The 16,086-nt window shown below is 33.5% G+C and overlaps 3 protein-coding genes across 3 annotated transcripts; 1 reads left to right on the top strand and 2 right to left on the bottom strand.

Moving 5' to 3' along the window:
- LOC128669567 (hepatocyte nuclear factor 3-beta-like) lies at window positions 1-6,997 on the top strand. The gene is made up of 4 exons (XM_053744474.1): window positions 1-300; window positions 2,941-3,175; window positions 4,409-4,484; window positions 4,995-6,997. Exons 1-4 carry the CDS (start codon window positions 17-19, stop codon window positions 5,057-5,059), a joined length of 660 nt encoding a protein of 219 aa, XP_053600449.1. The 5' UTR covers window positions 1-16; the 3' UTR covers window positions 5,060-6,997.
- A 2,172-nt stretch (window positions 6,998-9,169) lies between these two features.
- On the bottom strand, window positions 9,170-11,846 carry LOC128669565 (solute carrier family 22 member 1-like). The gene is made up of 3 exons (XM_053744472.2): window positions 11,312-11,846; window positions 10,459-10,866; window positions 9,170-10,074 (listed from the first exon to the last, which is right to left on the bottom strand). The coding sequence occupies exons 1-3, from the start codon at window positions 11,686-11,688 to the stop codon at window positions 9,327-9,329; spliced, it is 1,533 nt and encodes a 510-aa protein (XP_053600447.1). The 5' UTR covers window positions 11,689-11,846; the 3' UTR covers window positions 9,170-9,326.
- An 819-nt stretch (window positions 11,847-12,665) lies between these two features.
- LOC128669566 (solute carrier family 22 member 1-like) lies at window positions 12,666-15,081 on the bottom strand. The gene is made up of 3 exons (XM_053744473.2): window positions 14,603-15,081; window positions 13,887-14,294; window positions 12,666-13,631 (listed from the first exon to the last, which is right to left on the bottom strand). The coding sequence occupies exons 1-3, from the start codon at window positions 14,965-14,967 to the stop codon at window positions 12,899-12,901; spliced, it is 1,506 nt and encodes a 501-aa protein (XP_053600448.1). The 5' UTR covers window positions 14,968-15,081; the 3' UTR covers window positions 12,666-12,898.
- Window positions 15,082-16,086: the final 1,005 nt, after the last annotated feature.

Here is a 16,086-nt window from a genome sequence, read left to right as displayed (position 1 = left end):
CTGTGTGCTGTCAAACATGTCGGCGAAACAGACTGACAGAAATAAATGGAGACGAAGAAAGTACTCCAAGTCCGCTGATGATGATAATGACTGTGCGAGCCTTGCGTGGCTTCTCAACTTTCGGTTGGACGAAATCGTTAACGTTAAGGTGCCTGATGATGAGCCAGATTTGAAGGAAGATGTGGTTCCTGATACCCCACCTGCGCCAAGGAAACCGCCTTATACATATCCAGAGTTGATAGAACGGGCGTTGAGGGAAAAGGGGGAATTGACCGTCTCTGCGATTTATCAATGGATATCGTAAGTTACTCGTTTGTTGTTTGAAATCAGGTGGGCTTTGAAATTTTTGCTCATTATTCGAGTAGATTTATACATATAAAATATTATTTTAGTGATTCCTCGGTCAATACTAGGTTATGCTTTTTAGATAAACACGCGGACGGATGTTCGACGAACGATTCACAAGAAGTTTTGTTGTTCGCACAGTCGTGCCTCTGCGAAATATTAAAACTTTTAAGTGATTTACATAAACCATCATTAAGCATATATATTTACAATCTTTTGCCCATGGCATTTCTTACATGATAATATTATGGTTATATCTGAATCTTCATTAAGATAACATCAGAGAAAAACAATAATCCTATAAACAATAATCAAATTTCGTCTTCGACAGACACATGCGGCGCAACATGTCTTTTAAAATTCATTGTATAATTTACAAAATTACAGTAACGATTTTGTAACAAAATTTATAAATATTAATAGATTTTTTTTTACCTATGGTTAACAATAATAATAGTGTTTGATAACTATTTAAATATTGGGTACAAAGAAACTAAGTTAGTTTAAGAAAACCTATTTTAATTTTAACACATACCGATGATCTCAGAAGTCTCATAATCTCAAGCGCATATGAAAGTCATATCATTCAATGGTATTACATTTATCCACCCTAATTTACCTACTATAGACGAATTAGTACCACAATCAGTCATTCCACACTATTATGAACTATCACGACAAAGGAGCCAAAAGCTTTCATGCTCGTATCAAATTAGTCGCACAAAGGGAATAGACTTGATATTACATCGAGGGACGTCGACACGTCTTTGGTTTATTCCATAATCTGCGGTATAATGCGTAGATATTTCTGTTACATATATCCTTACTCATGTAAATATAGTCGTTTTCCTAGACCACCACTTGAATCCAGCGAAGAAAACATTGTAAGGAAATCTGCATGCTGGTACTAAAATTTGAATATAAACACATAAAATTGCCAGTAAATGGCGATATTTGTAGTCATATCAGATGCCTTTACGTGTTAACAATAACACACGCTATAAGGATATATTTATTTGAATCAAAATCTTATAAAAACCTGAACTGACAATATTGACTACACCTTAATAATATTACGTAATCAATAGAATAGATACCGATCCTGAATGGCTATGGAAGGAACATAAAAACGTTCAGATGAAAGAGAGATAGTAATAGCTATTAATGTAAGTCCTTAAAAAGTTATTAACAAATAAGACATAAAGCATTCGGTAGCCACTTAATACAATATTGGTATGGCTAATCCTGATTAGTCTGATAATCACGGTGCAACAAGCTTGTAAATAGATTACCTTATCGGACCACCGCGATCAGCTGTTATCTGTACGAGGGTGATTTTATTAATTCATTATCTGTTGTATCGTATTGATTTTTTCTGGATTCTGTTATTTAATGCATCTGATTATATTGCAGTATCGACATAAAATTAATAGATATTATAGGCGAAATTGTCATATTAATAATGTTGATATTAAAATCCTTTTAATAGTTTAATATATTTTAACAATTTTAAATTTTAATATTTCCCAATTTTAAAAAGGCTTTTAAAACTGGGAATTGTCAAAAACGATAAGCTAGCAACTATTTACTATTTCTTGATCTAAATTTCCATCAATAAGCCCAGACCACCATAACTTCCAGTTCAGTTAAGTATCATTAACACAACAATTTATCCGCAACACGAAATTTCTTCGCTTCTAAATATCAGAACCGTTTTCATAAATAACAACATTTATCAGATTACTTCCATCTACCTAATTGCTAAACTCCGATAACATCACATTACACCTACACAAAAAAGTCAACAGGTGCAAAACTCGCCCTAAGCAAAGCGTTTGACACCGGATGTATTACTAATGGGGTAAATTGGGGGTGCGATCGCTAGGTCTGAACATTGGTCGTGCTCCATGAGGTTATCGATCACCCTCGTGCCAGCCGGTGACGGGGCGCGCGGCCTAGCTACCGCGGTATATCACATCTTTGTAAACATTATTGGCGGGCGCACCGCAAGGAGACGTTTTGGGGCCATTGATTTTAATCTTTGCCGTTTGGGTTTGAGTTATGATTTGTTTATTTAACTGTTTAAAGTTTTTTTTCTAGATGCTTCATTCTTTAAGATCTGAACGTGTTTTTGTCTTATTTGAAAAAAAGCGGAATTTTACTTCCTAATATTAAATTTATATCATCGTATTACACCTTTATTGAAATTTCTTCTTTGAAATATATGATCGTTTTTTAGTGTAAACACTTTTATGTAATTTCACCACTGGAAGTGTTGTGCGCATTTATGTAGTGTGTTTGCTTATTTACATTCACAATAATCAAGGCTGACACAGGCGCTTTAAATTTTATGTTATATATTTTAATATCTCAAAAAGCTACAAACTACTGTTCATTCAATTTAATTTTCTTATTGCTTCCTGATCATCATCTGCTGCTACTGCTCAGCCTAGGACTCTCTTCTATTACGCCAACCTTCCTCCATTCTTTATCTATCTCCTAATGCCGTATTAAAATGAAAGTACTATGTCGCTATAATTAATTTTATGTTTGACTAAAGGTCAAAGTCATAACCGAGAAATGTATCTGTTTCAGAGATCGCTTCCCATACTACAAAGCGAACGACGAGCGTTGGAAAAACTCAGTGAGGCACAACCTCTCCATCAACCCACATTTCCGTAAAGGGGCCAGGGCTCCCCAAGGAGCTGGTCATTTATGGTCCTTGGCAGCAAACGCCATTGACTTGCTGCCCTTGAGGAACAACCCTCCAGAGGAAGACAGTAGGACGAGGGAACCGGTGCAAATGACGAGGATCATTGGCTGTCCTAAGGTATTTTTGTATTTTTTAGCCTTCCTTGTAGGTAAGGTTCCGAGATCGTATTAAAACAGATTTTTTCAGATGCTCCTCCTTCCGAGCCAACTGTAAAAATCAAATAAGAGAATGTAAGGGAATGAACTTATAACTTTCAACGACTTTCGTCGCCTAATAAATTGTCATGATGCCAGGCTGCTACACTGGAGGCCCCGGGTTCGATCCCCGGTCAGGTCAAGATGAAAAAAAATCTTTTTCAGATTGATCTGGGTTTTAGATATTTATCTACATACGAATATAGTATATAATATTGTATTAGTATCCCATGACACAAGTTTCCAACTTTCTTTGTGGCTAACTGAATCTGTGTGATTTGTCCCTATAGGTATATTGTTCGATAATTCTCATGGTTGATGTGCTAGCAACTTGTCACTAATAATCTCAATTCCATCAATAAGGCCCCCATGTGTGTAGACATGTACGTTTCGCAACTATTGGCTATGTCTATCACGTCAGGGTTAAATATTTGAATCTGTATCTGTAACGTAGCCTTTGCAGACTTACCTCGAATCACAATCCCAATATAAATTCAAATTCAAAAATTTTTATTCAATTTAGGATGATATACATCACTTATTGACGTCAAAAAAATTACTTAAACTAAGTCTACTGCCGACTTCCAAAGCGCAGGTGAAGAAGAAGCGGCGCAACAAACTTCACCGCAGCCTTTTCTCCAAGGACGTCAATTAACAAATATAGGTCTTAAATATATATTATAAATTAGGAGGACGAATTTACATCATTATTAAAAATGTCAAAATTTGAATAAATAAATAAAATAAAAGTTGTATTTCCAATAAAATTATTGAAAATTGTCACACAAAAAATATATATAAATAAAAAGCTAAATGTACAAAACGTACGTAATAATGTCATAAATCAATTACATATGTTATGAGGATACTGCACCACGCTTGGGCCGATTGCTTGCTATACGATTTCAATCTCAATGCAAGAAACGTCATTTGGCATTCTCTTGAATTTAACACTAGCGCCTAGTTTTGAAGATAATGGGATCACATAAAGATACATAAGAACTAAATAAGTGCCACCTTCACTATTTTAACTCATATAGTGATGACCTCTCATGCGAGGTTAATGAAATTTTCTAATTTCGAATTGAGTTTACTAAATTCGTAATTAGAAACATATAAGATTATTATATTAATATCATGCACTATCTGGTTTCAGGTTATAGTTCTGGATGAAGCCGCCATTGCTGCAGCAAGTATACTGCCTGACCAAGATTTATTTACAGGTGGTACAAGTAAGTATTTTTTGTCTCTAAAACTATGTAAATCATTTATCTGCTTGTTAATGGTAGACATAGTAATTCTAATGAGTAAACAACCTTAACTTACGGTACAGTAGATTTTGAGTGAAAGAGTAACAAACATACACACATACATCCTCACAAGTAACTTTCGCATTTATAGTATTAGACATTATATATCCGTTTATTTAAAAAAAATCTTTCCGTGGAAAATTCGCCGCGGGCACGAGATAGTTTCGTTTAAATATGGAGAATTTCCATATTTATACGAAACACGCAATTAGTTTTAACTAGCGGACCGTCCCGGCTTCGCTCTACGTAAAACCATAATAAATTGTAAACACAATAAATCACAATATATAATATTGGTGTAAAACGTACAAAAATCCGTCCGGTAGTTTGAGTTTATCGCGTTCATACATATAGACGCGAGAGACTTTTATTATATGTAGTTAACATATATATGTAGAAAGGATAAATTTGTATTTTTTTTTCTTTTTTCAGTGTTCTTGAACCCAGTGTCGACGGAGCAAGTGGTCCGCGAGTGTGGGCTCATCACGGCCGACTAGAGCGCCTCAAGTGTCAATTTAGGATAGACAACGGTTGACACGACTCCATTTCGTTCATTTTAAAATGAGGCTTTGAACGTATTATACAAAAAATCTTTGACAGAAATGTACAAAAAACATTTTAAGTACTAATATAATTTTCAATAACAAATATTGTAAACATGACTAGATATCGACGTCTCGCGTCGCTATTATGCATGTCACTCGAGACAATGTAAGCAAACGTGCGTGTCTCTGCGTGGTATTCCTCTAAGCGCACCTATTGAAGCGAACCTTAAACAAAAAATGCACCATTTATATTTGGTGGTCATGTAACCACTACAATAACTTTAAAATACCCTAAGCAAATAGGTATAAACTAATAAGTACTTTATAGGTTTTAGGTTCATTTCATATTCGAATGAAGATACATCTTCAAACGCTTTATCTTTAAAAAGAAATTATTTCATTCAATGCAACTTTTTATAGATACAAAATTAAACACATATAATTGGTTAATTTTGAAATACCAGCTTGATTACATTATAAACAACAACGTGTATTCGACGAATTTTGATAACTCATAAAATTTTAGTTTCATGCAAAAATAAATCTATAATTAATTATCCGTCCCAAAGTAAATACCGAAGTGGACCGCGGGCGTGGCAAACGGGTGAGGTCCGACGGCGGCGCTGTCGCGTAAAGATAGGATAATAATAATTTAGTCACTTTTATCAAATATTTTGAGTTATATCAAAGCTTATGGAACACAAGCTGTGTTGTTTATGACTGTTCAAAAATAACCCTTTTAATCTTTTAGAAAAAACTAAAAACAATTTTTCATGTCAAAATCCAACGTACACCCTCTCCAAAGCAAAGATCTCCAATGAAACAATATCACATTACAACATTTTAATGCTAACAGCCATAACAGAGGGCTCCCCGGGCTACAGACAGACCGACATGATACGGACAGTTGAATGTGTAATGTGTTCTTTGAAAATTTAATTCCACATTTTCCTAGATGCCTTTGTCCATTCAAAAGGATTTCATCTGTATCGCTGATTGTATTTAGCAAACAATTTTGTGATTTAAAAATAGTTTTCCGCTATGTTATTTTTTCTCCTCCCTCTCCTCTTGTAGCCGCGAAATCAGAAACAAGCGACTGCGTTTAGCAAACGCTTTATGATTGAAAATAAGTTTTTATTTGTTCGTCTTTCGCTAAACGAAGATGCTTGTTTCCAATTTCGTTTGGGGCTGTGAGAGGATCTTCTTCATAGTCGTATTCCCCATGTCTCACGGTCGTGGTCATTACGTGGAATTAAACACACACAACAACTTTCTTGGCTTTAGTAATGGAGTGGTTTGCCATTGCCTTCTCCATTTCACACACAAAATAATAATCAACCAGTGTGCAGGTTTCCTCACGATGTTTTCCTTCACCGGAGAGGATAGGGAGGAAGAAATAAAGCCGTGAAGGGCCTAGACCTATGCCCAGGTCCAGGGTCGATCAGCGTAAAAATACATAATAGTCGCCTACTAAACTATTAATAGGTTAAAAATGTACCACTTACCTTAATCACCATTACGTCAAATTCTATTTACTTTAATTAATTTACAAACTGACAAAGATTGCCACGAATATAATTTTCAAAATATTTACTGATATAATTATTACAACATTACCTTATCATTTAAACGTCTAAAAATACCAAGCTCAAATAGATTTTCAAGCTTTGATTTTAATTAAGTAATTAAATTTGGTAAAAGCAGTTTAATAGATTTTTATTTTCGATTTTATCAGCTTTCTATCGAGATAACATAATTAGGTTCACTTGAAAGCATCAATTACAAAATTCTTGAAATTGTCGTCGTTTCAACCGTTGGTAATATAAATAATATATTAATTAATTACTACTTAGAGATCTCACTATACTATGTAAAGATAAGGATTGATGTATTGGATAATAAAAATGTTGAAAAATGATTACTTATTTTTTTAACAGCACATAAAGTTCCTCTGTTTTTTAACAGCACATAAAGTTCCTCTGCATGAACCTCTATAGTACGGTAATAACGGCGAGTTTGCAATGAATTTGTAGTTTTTTGGTAGGTTGATGTGCTGTGGACTGTGCAATCAATACCTTAGACCTAACAATCGAAATTATGATCATGACCTACAAGAAACATTAATTCAAATATTGATTGATGATGATGAGATCCGAAACAACAACCGGTATGACAATCGCCTAAAAGAAGGTTGCAAACAACTTTGCTTGAAACCTACCTACTTGCTATTCTCTTACTACCTAATTCCTAATTTACTAACTACTTAGGTAAATAATTTTCTTTTTTTTTTTTTTGAAAAAAGAAAGCCAAGAAGGGCTTATATGGACGAAACAAAAGCACAACAAAAGTGCTGTCGTTCAGGAAGGTCAAAACGTTACGATGAACGGCTGAAATTAAAGAAAAATGGAAAGTACTTCAAAAACAACATTCTTATTAAATTTTTAATGAATGAAAATGTTGATGAAAATGAAAAATCTTATTTTTTTTTCCTTTACAGTCATACTGTCAGGATTTCTCTGGCAATATTGAGATAATCTGAAATGCATTCGAAGTTAAAACATAAGTACTTTGAGTGGCTTTATAAAATTCCATTTCAATAGCTTCGTTTTCAACAGATTTCTTTGAATATTTTAGAAGATTACACAAGAAATCTACGTAATTCTGTTTATAATTTTGCAAGTCTTATCACGTAGTTGAGATACTTATATTTTTAGCAGAAGCGGCCAATTACAGGGCGTTGGGATATTTAACTCGCGAGAGGAATCCTAAGCGTTTAATGAGAGAATTAGCAGCTAATTTCGATTAGGGTCAAATGGATTGTACGACTTGCTTTTAACTTGTTTTGCTTAGACCTTTAAAAACATATTGATTTGATTTCTTTGCGGATGTTTATTTCAACTGAAAATGATCGGATGTCCGATAAAACTCATTGAGAACTTAGGAATTTAGGTATACTACAAATACCCAACTCTATCAGTGTCATTTTGTGGTATTTATAAACCTACTATGATACGTATTTTAAAAATATAGTAATAACTTATCTAGAAAATTCAGTATGTGTACAACAATCTTTCTTTTATCGGTCTATATCTAACACCTAGAAGGCCTATAGAAAAAATAATATGCGCCTAATTATATAACTAAATTTTCACTTGATATCTTTAATCAAAAAAAGTTGGCCCGTTGGCTGAAGGAAAATTTTCCTATGCCTATATTTCTGAAAATAATCCAGAACAAATTCCAGATGTCTTACTATTAGATAGCCCTAATTATATAGATCAATTTTACGGAAAAACCTTTTACAAAAGACCAGGAGTTCCCGCTGAGTATAGACCCATGCATATTATCTGTCTGTTTTTCAAATATTACATATGTAATTATATTATTTCTTTTAACCCATTTTTTCATCTTCTGAGGAATAAAAAGTTAGTAGAACTTTTTATTTCTCAGAAGATGAAAAATGCTTTTTTGCACTAATGGCGTGTAGGTGTGGCTCCATCTATCATACAATCGATCGAACAGTTTACTGCGTGTCTCCAGAGAACGTTCGAGAATCGTGGCAAACTATTTGTAACTAGTAACTACAGTTGGGAGGAGTTACCAACAGTTTCTTTGTTCGCAACAATTCTGTAGTTTTATTTGCCTGGTGTTTTTGACATCCGACGATTCTCCCGGGAGGAAGCATGCTCGCAACTTGATTAGATGGTGTCTGTCTTGAAATAAAATTGTATGTTCTTTACTTATTTTTAATTTTATTTAGTGTCCGATCTTTATATTTAATTTTATTTAGTGTCCGATCGAAACTATGAAACCGAAACTTTCCGTTGATATATTTTCTATAAAAAAATCCTATTTTATTTAAATACTAAATAGTTTTGTAACTATTTATGTAAAAAAATTGTTCCAATGAAAGTTTCGGCTTAATTATTAGCCAAAACCGCAATTATGACTGAAATTTGAACGACTGATATTTTCTAAGACCAAAGTCAATTAATTCACCTGATACTATTTCCTTCCTTCTTGAAATCTCATAATAAAGAGAAAATTAGAACAAGGTAATTTTATATCATTATAATTATTTATAAACAGGTCACTTATATAAAAATAATTTATTTAAAAACATAATTTTAGGATGACAAAGAAACGTATACAATTCATAAAAATAAAGATGTTATTACACTGATGAACTAACTAGTTTTATATATACGTATGCCATTGTTCACTCAGTTCGTTTGCTAGTGTCTGCTTCTTCATTTTCAGTACTTTTCCCTTTATCTTGTTTTTCTGCACGAGTTTTTTTAGTATCTTTCGCGTCCTGCAGTGTCGAAGGCAAATCAATATTTTTCGTTTCTGGTAATGGATAACATAAAACTGAACCACAAATAGCTAAAACACCAAAAACGAGTCCTGTAACAAATTCTGGTAAAGAATTTAAAGGCGGCGCGACAATTTGGCCGAATCTAGACATTAAAGATAAAAATCCTAATGCAGACGATCGAACGGCAGTAGGGAATAACTCTACTCCAAAAAGGAAGGCAGTAATAAATGACATAAAGAAGAAACAATCACAGACACAGGCACAAATTACCCTAAGCAAGCTTAATTCATCCGGAATGAAAATAACTATTATCATGAAAAAACCTGATAAAAAAGTGGTTATCATTAACAATATACGTCGACGTAATAAAATTAAAAGAAAAATTGCTGATATAGTTGCCGGAACTAATAGAATACCAGAGATGGCAACGTTTTTGTGCATATCACCGCTCATTTGGCCGATGTATTGTGAAACTCCGAAAAAACCCAAGCCACATAGAAAATAGATCGCTGACATACAACTAATATTGATGAAAAGTCGGCGATGTTTAAACACTTCAATAAAATGCATCTTTTTTCTGGAACTGTTTGAACGGCCAGCATCATACTCTACGATTTCTGCCTTGAACGATCCATGTGGTTTTCTATTGCTGAAAATAAAGTTTTAGTTAATTTATACTACAGTCCGCGTGCAGCTCCGCTGGCGGTGGTTATGTCAAACATAAGCCACCGCCAGTCGAGTCATTTACTATATTAATTCCAAGTGTTTCTTCAAAATCAGTCTAGCAATTAGCCGTTTACAATATTAGTATTGATATGGGTATATTATATTGAGGGATTTTTATCCCGTGATTCATCTGTGTATCTTTCATCTTGAGAAAAAATAATTGAAAGAAGTAATTAATAAACGTTTTTCTATGTAGTTAAGTAGTTATGACTACAATACAATGTAGCTAACATTCATCGTACATTAATTCGTTATATATTGTCGACTCATTCGTTATCTTATTAAAGCTTAAAATTAATTCACTTACAATGTTGAGATTTTTTCCATTATTATCGCCGCCTCTTCAAGGTGGCCCTGGTCCATCAACCATTTTGGTGATTCCATTGTCAAATATCTTATTGACACAAAAAAGAATACTGGCACAGAAAGAGCTAGTTGAAAGTAGCTACAGTCTCTTAAAAAGTATGAGACTCCCGCAAGACTGATGTGTCCAACGTTGAGCGGGAGATGGAAAAGAGCCGATATCACCTCTCGATTATTCGGTCCACAGTGTTCTATGACAAACACAAAACTTGCTACGATGTAGCCACCGGCTGAAAAGCCTTCAAGGCATCTCATGAATATGTATGCGGTCACATTTGGCATGATACTTGAAAGACACCCTGATACTGCTAAGAGGAATATGGATATGGTGCACGCGCAACGACGACCAAGCCTGGAAATATCATTAAAGTATTCAAAATTTACATAAGTTAAGCTCATATCGATTTACCCAAAATCACTAAAATATTAGTCGCTATCACTGTTATATAACTGTATGTTCACATAATGGATATAAGCTACCTACAATCTGATATTGAAAATCTACGGATTATTTAATGGAAAACGACGTAGTACGTAGGCATAAAAGACAGAAACATAAATTCAAGAGAGATGTTCAAGTGTTACAAAAATTATTTTTAAAACGTACATTTTATACAAAGTTTAATAAAAGATATGAACAGACGTCGGTCCTTTTGTCGTACAAAATAAATATATAGTATAAGCATAAATATAATTAATTTCAAACTTTTTCTAAGAGGTTATTTTAATAACCAATTAAAAACTATCCAGTAGAAAATGATTTATCCAAAATTGTAACATAAAACAACTTTACTTACTTGTCAGATAAAATACCAAAAAATATTGATCCTAACAAGGTCCCCAAGTAAAGTATACTCTGAGTAAAACTTATAAGCCATTGAGTTTCACAGTACAAGTCAAATTTTGTCTGAACTGTTTCAGTGAACACACTTCTGTCCCACTTCACCTCATCGCAAGGACAGTAGTTCACAAGACTCGCGTTACGGATAACAAGATGAGTTTTTGTACAATAAAAATTCATATGTGGCGACAGAAATATTAGGCTCAAGAAATGCCAAAATACAGGAACTTGACTCAAGAATATTACGAAGAAAAAGAAGTAATGATAAAGGCGTATAACACTGAAGTATTTTTCTATCGGATTGGTTCGAGATGGAGCATTCTGTTTTTTCATTCTTCTATGATATTTTAAAAGATTAACAAAATAAATTACTTAACAACGTTCATTATGCCAATGAAATGTTTTTGCAAAATCTCGATGGACGAATGGCATTGCAAAAAGGAGCGTTCATTAATAAACAGCATTTATTTATTTTAAACAGTTTGATGTTAATATTATATGAGAAAACTGTAATTAGAATACGTTCAAAAGCTTAATAAAAAATCTATAACCTCTTTTCCAGATTTCGGTTGTAAAAATATAGAAAAAGTAAAATTTAAGGACGTTACTGGTAATGCCGCGCCACCGCACATTGTCGGTAATAAAAACTTTTTTCATTATCCCTGCTAAAGAGGCTTATTGAAAATAACAATGTCGCTTTTTCTGTTTTATTGTAAATGTCTATAGGAACGAGGCCTCATGTATCTGGGACGTACTTGGTATCTAAGAAATACTGTTTATTTATCGTCGTGTATACGAATATCATTCGTCTGCTACCGATACGCAAGTAACGTGAGTTTTTGGTTTTGGATTCACCTTGGTTTTGCTTTACAATAGAACCACTCCATTATGAATGTTGTATAAAACGGCTAAGGATCGAATAAAGCGAATAATTTCCTCAGAACACTTGGAAGTTGCTTCAAACTGGTACTAGAAAACTAGAAACTACCTTCTTTTGCGGGAATGGAACAATCAATCGACACTTATAATGCCAAAGTCTAGTGTCATAATTTCTAAAACCCCTTTCTACAACAAAAAGATACACTACAAATATTGTGACATCCTGTACAAATTAATATAAATATAGAAAGTTGTATTAACCTTTTTTTTCCTGGAAAAATACATAGTTATTATGAGTACGGCACTGAACGTCCGAGCCCTTTCTAGTAGAGCTTGGGATTACGGCTAAAGAGAAAATTATTGAGACAATATCCCAGTTTGTAACTTTAGATTAAACAGTTATTTGTATTTTATTTTAGAAATTATTTTATTGATAAGGCATATAAAATAAAACTTACAAAATAATACAATTTACGTACGAAAACTTTTGTAATAATAATAAATTCTAAACAAAATATGTAAGATAAATCATCATCATACATATAAAAATATTTCGATAGGTAATATAAAAGATAATCAACAAACATGATATTAATTTCGAAATCAATAAATTACTAAAAAAATATTTCTTTAAAAATTGTGTAACAAAAAGAGATTTTTAAAATTACTTCGAAGGAGCAGCTTCCTGATCTGAAGTAGCTCCCTCCACATTATGTTTGACCTTTTTTGCTTTATCCTGAATTTTTGTGTCTTCTACAGTTGACGGTAGTTCGACATTTTTAGTCTCAGGTAACGGAATACACAGGGCAGTACCAATTATCGCCATAATACCAAAAGTTAACGCTGCTGCAAATGGTGACAGTGTATTTATCTGCGGTGCCACAATTTGTCCTATCCTAGATATTGTTGACAAAGTTCCTAATGCAGACGATCGAATAGATGTAGGAAACAATTCAACACCATAAAGAAACGCAACCAGGAAACTCAAATAAAAACCGGAATTGCAAATACAGGCAAAAATTACTTTCAGCAGATTTAAATCTTCATTAAGAAACACTACAATTATTATAAAAACACCTGATATTAAACTGGTCAACATTAAAAATTGTCGTCTGCTTAACACTTTTATGAGTAACAATGCTATACATGTTCCTGGTATTAGCAACAGTCCAGATAGAGCGACATTTTTGTGTATATCCCCACTCATGTGACCAATATATTGTGATACGCCATAGAACCCCATGCCACATACAAAATATATGTAAGCCATGCATACGAAATTGATTGTAAGTCGTTTGTGCTTGAAAATTTCCCAAAATGTGACTTTTGTATTTGAAGTCATACTTGCTCTAAAGGCTTCAAGTTCAGGCTTCATGGACGGGTTGGGTTCTTTATTGCTGAAATCAATTTGCATGTTATTTTTTAAAAGTAACTTATTCAAAGTGCTTATGGTATGGTAAAATAGTGCATAGCTATTACCGACTAGCTGTACCGACCCTGAGTTGATCATTTATGAAGTTTCAAGTAAGTAAAGTAGATAAAAGTTTTGGTTATCTTTTTACTTCGTATACGTATGTAAGGTTTTGTAACACACCCGAACCTACAAGTTTTAATTCATATGTTCAAAAACGAATTAATGAATAAACACTTACAATTTATCTATTTTTCCCATCACGTCTGCTGCTTCATCAAGACGACCCAAGTCCAGTAACCATTTAGGAGATTCATACAGCAAACATCTCATCGATACAAAAATAATCAAAGGCACTGATATGGCAAGTTGAAAGTAATCGCAATCTCTCAGCAGATAGGATACAGCTGCAAGGGTCGCGTGGCCGAAATTCGGTGGTATATGAAACAAAACTGAAACAATTTCTCTATTGTTTGGACCGCAGAATTCCACAAGAAAGACAAATACCACGACAACGTAGCCACCACAAGCAGCGCCCTCTATGAATCTTACTATCAAGAAACTGACAATTCCGGGCATAAAACTCAGAAGACAGCCAGACACAGTTAAGGTTAGACAGGAGTAGACGCAAGCAGAACGACGTCCCCATCTGAAGAGGAAAAAAATATTACGAGGTTAAAAAAAATATTTGTGTTCATCCATGATTGATAAATGCGAAAATATTGCATACTGTGCTTAGAAAAAAGATTATTTTAACACTAATACGGAAACTTGTTATGAAATTTACGTTAATGATATTTAACACGACCACGTTAATGAAGATAGAGCTAATTTTGAAAGTCATTCTAGAAAACATATTTCGATGGAAATACCATTAAGAATTTAATGGTTCCCAATAATTATATTAGGTGTAATAATTAGGTGTAACAAATTCCATAAAGGTCTCAGTCCACTTACTTATCTGACCAACGTCCAAATCCATAAGATCCAAACAAAGTACCAATGTATACAGTAGATTGAGTTAATGTGACAAGCCATTGTCTTTCACAATGCAAATTAAATTTGGTCTGAATGGTTTTTGTGAACACACTCGTATCCCATCTGGGGTTCTCACATGGACAATAATTTTTACCACCTTTGTTAACATCACAATAGAAATCCATACGTGGCGATAGAAATATCAGGCTGATGAAGTGCCAAAATAGTGGGAGTTTACTCAAAAATAGAATAAAAAAGAAGAAATAGTGGTAACGTCGAATTTTTCTGAAACGCTGCTCAATAGGATTAGCTGATTTGACCGTAGTTTCTTCTGGCATTTTCATTGAATGTTTAAATTTAAATTAATCGAAATTATTAACATAATTGAATGACATTTTCATTTGTGACACAAATTATATTTTTGTGTAAAATCTCGTACCCGTGGAAGTAATACATATTCACGCATGAGTTTTTTGAAACTTTGATTCGACAACCTACTTACTTGATTCGATTCAGCGATTGTGCATGTGTTCCAATTGAAATTATTTAAATATATTTAATAGAGATTCAGAGTAAGCAACATATGTGTCTTTTGTGATACAGTTTGTTTATATTGTGATAAATAACTTGAAGGTATAATTTATAAAGAACACGATTTGCGCTCGACCTATTTCCTAAACACTCCAAATTCACGATTAACTTTTCATAAACACATTTCTTGCGTCAATTTTCAGAAAAAGTTTTCTCTTATAAGAAAAGTTTTTGAGTGGAACAGGGAAACCGTTTCCGAAGTTATAAGGATTGGATAACACGAAATAAATAGCTTATGATGGATCGACAATCCATCCATCTTGCTAAGATTATGATCCAATTGCGTCTAGAACGGTCAATGTTTGATATCCTATTATTTTCTTGCAATCAATTGAGCACATGAAATTTACCAAGAGGTAACCTTGTTGTTTCATACAATTACATTATTGTACTTACCAACGTGCCTTTATAGTTAAATAAATTACGTATTGCCTCATTAAGACATTCGGCAAATTAAAGTACTTCATTAGGTTCTTCTTATATTAATGGAAAGGTCTTCAAACTAGACAGGTTAAGTAAATATACGCTATCAAGTAACTAGTTTTGATATGTACGGATAATATTAAATAGAGCCTCGTAAAAATCTAGCGGCAACAAAGAGCTTCGCTCCCGTCCCGTGAAATCGGTTTATAAAGTACCAAATTCAAATCATTTATTCAGAAGTTAGACCTTCACAGGCACTTTTTCTCGTCAATTTTTATATTTATAGTTATTTCTCACAAACTGCAGCACAACTACTGACATTTCGGAACGACCACTGCTGAGACGAAATGCCGATAGAAACTAATTTGAACAGTGTTGGTCCCTATAACGTAGATTTTGATTAGTGGAAACATTTTTGCAAATCGACTGAGTAGTTACATCTACACACA

This window comes from Plodia interpunctella, chromosome 4, assembly GCF_027563975.2.
Source record: "Plodia interpunctella isolate USDA-ARS_2022_Savannah chromosome 4, ilPloInte3.2, whole genome shotgun sequence".
Classification (NCBI taxonomy): domain Eukaryota; kingdom Metazoa; phylum Arthropoda; class Insecta; order Lepidoptera; family Pyralidae; genus Plodia; species Plodia interpunctella.
Note: the sequence above shows the minus strand (reverse complement) of the source record. Positions and strands in the feature narration are given on the sequence as shown.